The 8,207-nt window shown below is 49.6% G+C and overlaps 1 protein-coding gene across 1 annotated transcript; it reads left to right on the top strand.

The window, feature by feature from the left end:
- Positions 1-898: 898 nt before the first annotated feature.
- On the top strand, positions 899-8,207 carry LOC149343686 (uncharacterized). Its single transcript, XM_089542440.1, has 3 exons — positions 899-1,069; positions 2,336-2,680; positions 8,138-8,207. The coding sequence occupies exons 1-2, from the start codon at positions 902-904 to the stop codon at positions 2,597-2,599; spliced, it is 432 nt and encodes a 143-aa protein (XP_089398566.1). The 5' UTR covers positions 899-901; the 3' UTR covers positions 2,600-2,680; positions 8,138-8,207.

Here is an 8,207-nt window from a genome sequence, read left to right as displayed (position 1 = left end):
CGGGTAAACGTTCTCAAAATGAGTAAATTCTAGTGCTGTTTTCCTACCTACAAACGATTCCTAGAAGTGCAAAAGGGAAACAAATTTTACTTAGTCGAATCGTAGTTACGATGGTCAACGGAAGATATTTGTTGCTCTTTTACTATAGCCACCTTTTAGTGAATGCGCGGTCAGTGACAATTAGGCCACGTTTTTCTGTTTAAAGCTGTTGTCCAGTGAATGTTCTTACTGTTCGCGTTAGAACTAACTGTTAATGGCGCAACATTCGCAGATATAAGTTTACACTGTCACAAGTTACTTTGAAGGTTGACTTGACAAACCAAAGCAAGAAACAAACTTCAAGAAATGAAACGTCTGCACGCTCGCCTTAGTGCTTCATACATCGAGTTCTCTGATAAACGAAAACAGTTTTTGGAGGCGAAGGAAAACCGTATATGACTTGTGCACTTATGCATGTGCACAAACAGCCTTACACTGGACATCGACCCTCGTGATTTCTTTTTGAATTCACAGCAGAAGATTACGATGGCGTATACCAATGTGCAATGCATTTAGGGGTCTGACATGACCGAACACTTCCACCGTCTCAATGTCTGAAACCGTCCACACGGTTCATGGCGCCCTCTTACAGGGACAGTGCCATCATTGGCATCCAAATTGGCCAAACGAATCGAGCCACATAACGCACAGGCCAACCAGATGCATTGGACAAAATGGACAAACAGATGCATTGCCTTCTTTTGCCCTCACACACTTCTTAAAAATTTCACTCACATAGCGCAGCGTCCCCAAGACGTAACCGTACTCTCCACTCCCTGCCCCTGTTGCTGTTCCCGCAGACGGGCCTGAGCGAGCACCACCGTAGGCCAGCAGCGGCAGTATTCAGGAGGGAACAGGAGCCATGAGGTTGCAGCAGGCGTCCGCGCTGGTGGCCCTTGTGCTGGCCAGCTCGTGGATCATCGTGGCGCAGGCCGTGTACCCGGACGCCGCCCTCTACCAGACAAACATCAACCGGCAGAGCTCCGCCGGCGCGGCGGCCGCCGGAGGAATCGCAGCCACGCTCACGCAGGTGGGTGGCCATTGGCAGTTATTCTCTTAGATAGACGCGGAACTGTCCACGAGCTGCTGGACGTCGATGCCAGTTTAAGAGCGTTCTAGAAAGCCTTCGTTCAGACCTGAATTCTCTGATTAACTTTCGAGTGTAACCTGTGCAGGGCTGCTAAGCGGAAACGCAAAGAAGGTATTGCGCGTTCGAGTGGTAAGACATAAAGTAATAAAGAAAAAGCTACCGCTTCGATCACGGAGTTTTGTCGGGTTGGTACTTAAAATTTAAGCTAAGTGCTCCTAAAACACTCGAGGACCTCTAAACTGTCGTAAAATTTTGTGTTCTAGCCGTTTAGAAAGCTTGAAAATTGAGGAGCCGATGTTATTATTGGTTTGCAAGCCTTAGTACGATTCCCAGAAGCGCTCTAAAAGCTCTCGGTTTGTTCATAGCCGAGTGAGTCACGTGATCTGTGGATGGTGTGGCAGGAGGTTCAAGAGGTCACGTGATGGTTGGGCGGTGACGAAGGCCGCACGAGGGGAAGTGGCGGGGAGGAAAGTTGAAGACAGTAGAGGACAGTAAAGACTAGGCCTGTTTTAATCAACGGAAAACAACACCCCCTCGACCGGTCCCCTGAAATGAAGGATGAATATGATGCCTGAGAAAGCCCTCCGTATATGTAGATGTAAGCCTCGAAATCTTGTGCAGCTCTTGACCCGCGAAAAGCCCTCCCGCCAACGCATGGTTCCTGAAATCAAAACGGCCTTTCGCTACTCACCGCGAGTACCACCATCGCAGTGCTGCATGATTATATGCTGTGCATACACGCAACATGGAAAGCAGTCTGTAATCTTTTACAGCTGAGTCTAAATTACACATGGGCTTTTCGACAGCTGCATGTTCAGTCTGGTGCTGGGAAAGATCTCTCAATGACGCCCCTACTCCACTTCACGAGCATTCAGCGTTAAGGCAACTAACCAGAATAAAATGAACTGTAGTTTGTTTTACTCTACGGAGGCTTAAACAAGCTTGACAGAGGCTTAGAGGTGAAGTTGTCCTAATACAACGAAAATTATCTAAGGTGCTTACGTTCGACGCGTAGCTACAGTCCATATACCCTAAGAAGTGTGTAGATCATGGAACAGGCTTCTCTACCTGGCCGTGAACACGTACGAGTTGAATACGCACCTAGACACATTTACCATTCACAATAGCTCCCAGGTCGTATCTAAAACGTCGCTCCGACCCGCCGATCTCGAGGGACTTGCGTTCAAATGGCGTCCTTCCGGGCAGGGCATCTCCGGCCTCATGTCCGGTCTGGTGTCCTCGCTGCCGTCGATGCTGACCAACGCGGTGCCCATGCTGCTGATGCTGGGCCTCGGAGGGCTGCTCCTTCCGCTGCTGGGCGTGAGCCTCTTCTTCCGCGAGGGCCAGAAGAGGACCTTCAGCCTGCCCTCCATCAACCCGGCCATCCTGGACGGACTCGCCGACGTCCTCGACCGCGTCACCAAGGCCATCGAGCAGGGAGAGAAGAAGTACGCCACCAAGAACAACTGAGACCACCACCACGCACCCAAACCACGCTACCACCGCACACCTCTGTAAATAGGACGCTGCCAAACTCTCTGTCATGTACAGGTGAGTGGTGGAGAGTGCAACTCCTTGTTTCGCCCCGGTTTGAACTTCTTTTAGCCAACGCGTAGCAAAAAAAAAAAAGTTGTTATTAAGAGAAATTGTTATTTTTTTTTTTGTTAGGAAAGAAAATGGCACAGTAACTGTCTCAAATTTCCGTCGACACCACAATCGTGCCGTGAGGGATGGGAGGAAGGAGGGGATCAAAGAATAAAGTGTGAAAGAGGTGTCTTAATAAAAGCCTTCGGTATAATTTCGACAGCCTGGGGATCTTAAACGTGCACTGACATAGCACAGCACTCGAGCGCCTCTTACGTTTCGCCTTCATCGAATCACGGTCGCAGCGGCTCGGTTCGAACTCAGGCACTTCGGCTCGATAGGCGAGTGCCCTAACCACTGAGCCACCGAGGTGCATTTATTGTCAGTGGAGGGCTCCGGTATAATTTCGATCAGCTGGGATCTTTAACGGACACTGTCATCGCACAACACATGGATGCCTTTGCGTCTTTCTGTTATGTGATGTCAATGCATCTTCAAGATCCCCGAAGCAAAACAACCTCGTCAGTACAGGGAGGAGGAGGAGGCAGTGAGGAAAGAAAAAGCGCAGTAACTCTCTCATTCTAGATGGACACCTGGGCCGCGCCGTTAGGGAATGGGTTAAGGAGAGGGTGAAATAGGGGCAAAAAAGAAGGGCAGGCGCATACTAACTATGCGGCCAACGTTTCTAGTGAGAATGCGAATATCGCACTGCGTCTTTAATTAATGCATGCAATAAAACAGCGAAAAGAGACGGTGAAAGACAAGGGAGTACTGAAAGAAGCACCCCAGTCAAAGGGATCTACAGATAGCGCATAAAGTTTTTTTTTATTATAGGGCTCAAGTACTGAATGAATATAATTGAAAACGCCGGCAACTAATGCTGCCCGGCTATCTACGACTATCAACTGCGTATAGGATCGCCATTCGCGCCTTGCGTTTTCTTCATGCGCTGTCATCAAAAAGACGCACGGTTTCCTTGGGCTCACTCTTCGGGTTTCTTCCAGCCATCTTTGATTTATTCTTTTATGAGAAAAAAAATCAGTCTCCGCGTTATGATTTCTGCTGCCCTATAGAATTAGTAACACTATAAGTGCGTGGCCGGATCGTTTTACCTCCTGTGTTCCTTGTCATTTTCTCGTTCCTCTCTTAAGCGGGACCATTGCTGTTGCCCAAGCGTCAGAAGAGCGAACAGTTCTTTTTTAGGTTTGCGCTTACAAGCAGTAGCCTGTCGTAATTACAGCCAAATGTAATAGCACAGCGTCCCCGTGCTTAAGCACAAGGCCCCTTACGGGACTGAAATCTCATCTGACGCACTTGGAAACGCCATAAAGGTATTCTGTTTTCATATCACTGCTAACTCACCACAGCAATGCCTCCAATACAAATACACTAATTTTCCCATTCAAATGCGCTGATGTCCGTTTTCGTTCGGATTTCCCAAAGCTATAGCTCCTGTAGACCGCCCATACCGACTAACGCGGAGGCTAGACCAGCGACCTGCTTTATATTGCTTAGCGTACTGAAACGAGGAGAGGCGACGAAAAGACGAATAGAAAAAAAGAAAAAGAATTTTCTGCTCCACGCAGTGTCCTGGAATGAAATCCTGGCGGAGTTCTTTTCGTCTGCATCCGATAAGAAGAGCGCGACAGTATAAACAGGTTCCAGCGAGCAAAACAAACAGATCGAGAGCAGGTGTGTGCCCTCCACGCCTCGTTACGTCTCCGTTTGAAAGCGGGAGACAGTCACGTAACACGGTCACCCAGTTCTCACGCAGGTTTGCACTGCAGTCGGCTTACTGGGCATGCATTCGTATCCGGTCGCGGACGACCGCTCCGTTTTCGCGAGGCTCGTCCCGCCGCATACTCGCGCTCTTTCTCTCTCGCTCTCCCCTTTTTTGTCGCTGTTTTTACCAACGTGAGTACTCTCCTGTACCCAGTTTCGGTGTCAGCTTCCAAAGGCTCCGATGTCTTTACGCACGTGCACCTTAACGTTCTTGTTTGCTAGGAGTGACGGCTCGTGTAGTACCTATATTAGGTTTTGAATTCAGAAGCCATTTTACTACTCTTACTTGTAGCATTGGAAGCCAGATCTGCAGAGCCGGATGGTCTGTTTTTATTGAGACTCCCACTGGCAGGTTTTGTGTTCTGTTGCAGTTTGCCGCCTCCAGTGATTAATTAACAAAGCTTCATCTGCTCGTTCTCATCGCATATTGCCTGGTGCTTCAGTCGTTCTAGGGTCGCCTCAAAAAAAAAAAAAGAAGGATTACTTCGTCGAAACTATGATTTATCATAACTCCTAGCTTAGTCTTTCAACTAGTTCGTCAGTCGATAACGACAGAACGGAATTGGCTGCTATTTCAGAACGTTCCTCGGTCCTCGTTGTTAGTGGCGGTGCTCACGGCTGTTTGCCTTTTCACTAATTTTGTTTTTGGGCATCCTTGGTCATGTTATTTACTTGTAGTCCTTTCACCATTCTATTCTAGTTTTCTACCGACATTATAGCTCATTCCCTGTAACCGCAGTCAGAACTTTCACATTTTTGCTTGTCGTAGGGCTTCCTAGCAGTACAGTTGTGCAATGTAAAGAAGCGCAACTTCGAGCAATTATGAATAATCTCGTTTTGTTACAAGTATGACGCGTACGGCAACATCCCGGTGAACAGAAAAAAAGGTAATTTCGTCAGTATAGAGAGCGAAAACGAAGCGAGAACAAAGGGAATCCTGTCATCTACTTTCCGGCTGTTCCTGGTAGCACGTGTCGGATTTCTAGAACGGCAAAGAAAACAAAATAATAAAAATCGCAAAGAAAAAGCGGACAATATGGCGAGTTGTAAATATTGGGCAATATTGTTAGTTTTCTTATGTAAATGGAGCGCTACAACAAAAACACCGTGACTAGCCAATCAGAGAGTCGTCAGTCACAAAAATAGCTCATAGCAGAAAACGGGGCTGCGGTCACAGCAAGCCTAGCCTGCGGTGAAGACTAGTGGAGCAGAGCAAGGTAGTCGGGGAGAGGAGACAAGCGGCGGTGATTAGGCCGAGGCGCCAAGAAATGAGAAAAGCCTGCGACTCCAGAAGTACGGAAGGAAGGAAGCCCCGGGGGCTCGATGGCGACGTGTCCGGGTCACGGGGCGGTGTTTATTTCGCTCACGCGGGCACACTTACGCACACACGTAGGTGCACGCCGGGGTCTCCCTCTCAGCGCGCGCCCTCAGAAGCGGCATCCAGGAAACGGCGACCCCGGCAGACGCGCCAGTAGGGAAGGAGAGGAGGCTGTGCCCTTGACCTTGCTTCTTCCCTCCCCCCTCGCCGTGGCCGTGGCGCCTGCAAGTGGGGCGCACCGATTCCTTGCTCAGGCGCCGGTCGTCGGCTTCGAGTGACCCACATAGCTCTTCCTTCTCCTCCTCTCCCAGGCCGGAATGGGAGCCCAACCGCCGGAGATGGCACCGAGAAGGCCCGGGGCGGTGCGCTGCCGATGTGCTAGGGACGAAGCGTCCTCAGGAGCGGTCGTCGCGAAACCTTCCTCTTGGTTTATTCCTTTTTTAATTATTTGAAGACTGGATGCAGCACTGTTAGGAGGACACAGAAAGAGGACTACACAACAAATAACGCTTTTTTTTAACGCGCTAGCTTTAAAGGTCCAGTTCAACAAAGAATCCGGTGTTGGCGTTGTGAGCGAAAAAATTACCGACGATTACGTTACTTCCTAATGCGAAATTTGAGCGCAGCAAATAAGCTGTTTCACCTTTTCGATAGTGAGTCAACCCCAGCTGCGGAGTTGGTTTCAGGGACAACGCCGCCGATGCCGACACAAACAATATGATACCCTCGCTTCCGCAGCGCTAAGAACCAGGTCTAGCCGTGGGAAGGTGGTCACGTATTCGTCGACGTGCCGGGGCCTACGTGAAATAACCGGCGCGTCGGCAACTGAAGAGCACCCTATCCGCCACACAAGAACAGGGGGGGGGGGGGGGGGACCCTTTCCTCCTCTTTCTGCATGGCGGCGACGGTGTTCTATGCAGTCACGTTATCTTGACTCTCTAGCGGCGTCAGCGGCATCCAGCGGTATCAGTCGGTCGCTGCTAGCGCTGGGGGGATGAAAGGGGGGCGGAGCTGGTTACGAGGCCGACGACGACGCGAAACCCAGGAACGGACGCCAAAGAGCTGCGCTCTAAAATAACGGGCATGGCTCTGGCAGGTGGCCCCCGGAGAGCAACCTAGGAGGCAGGTGGGACACCTAGGTCACGTGACCTTGCGACGTCATCACAACCTTCCTATCGGATACTGAGTCAACTGCCCACCGTGGCAGGTGACATTTAAATTAATGATTGGTCGCTCGGGAAGAGCAACCTGGGACGCAGAAGGCCCACCGCTATAGAGCACCTGCCATCGCAGGGCAGTGGCGCATCGCTTAAATGCTGCGCCAGGAGGGGTATGAGGACTCCCAGGGATCTAAGAATGTAAAGCAGAGAATGGCCTTCTGCATATATGGGAATTAACCCGTTACGCTATCACGTCATATCCTTGAGGCGTACCGTATGTGTCCCCTCCAACTTTTTGTTTATGACTACTGAGATGTTTGTTCGCAAGAACGCTGAGGGAAGGATGCGTTGTACCATGTAACCCGCGGTACTTTTGTGGAGCGTGGAGCCTTCCTCCTTTCGCGGTAATCTATTTTCTGTACATAGAACGTTATGTGGTGCGGGGAGTCTTCTATAGGACTCACCTACTACCTGTACATAGACCGTACAAGATTTTACGGCTATGATACCACGTGCTAATATTTTTGACGTCACTGCAGATGCCAAACTCACTAGAAAGTGGTGTTTCTTGGTTCTAACGGCGTTGCAAGACTAAGTACTTCAAGGAAAAAAACGCACAGTCGTGCGAAATATCAGAGGGAACAAGCTTTTTTGCGCAATACTGCGAATTTCTTCGGCAATTTCCGGACTAAATTCGGGAATGACCTTTTGATATTATTCGCGAAGAAGGAAACTGGTTAGAAAACAGAAAAAAACTGCTTGTCACGCATAATCACAGAACAGTCAGAATATGAACGCTGAAAGCTTGTTCCCTCTTATGTTTCTCATAAGGCATGGAGGAAATTCCGCAGCCGTGGGAGTAAAAAGGGAGTTAGTTGTTACTCCTTTCTGTCTAGAGTGCATTCGAAGCGTTGCCGAGTATGGGGCATAAAGACGAACGCTGCGATACCAGATTCACGTCCGAGTACTTGACGTTCGGGCACAGTGCCCTCGCGGTTGTTGTTTCTTATCAGCGAAGTCTAGCGTCATTCTCGTATTGTGTTCCCTTACAGCGTTAAACATCGAAACACAGTTGACTGTTCATGCACAGCGTTTTTTTTTTGTGTGTGTGTGTTAAGCCCATTTTTATTGTCCCTTGGCTGACTGCTGCTTCTGTACTTGCAGTTCCTGTCCGAGACAACGACCGTGCCTTCCGAGAGAGACTAACCTCGTCCACGTCTTCATCTGGTCCGGC

The sequence above is a fragment of the Amblyomma mixtum genome, chromosome 5 (genome assembly GCF_055824585.1).
Source record: "Amblyomma mixtum isolate Tamu chromosome 5, ASM5582458v1, whole genome shotgun sequence".
Classification (NCBI taxonomy): Eukaryota; Metazoa; Arthropoda; class Arachnida; order Ixodida; family Ixodidae; genus Amblyomma; species Amblyomma mixtum.
This window is presented reverse-complemented; position numbering and strand designations above follow the sequence as displayed.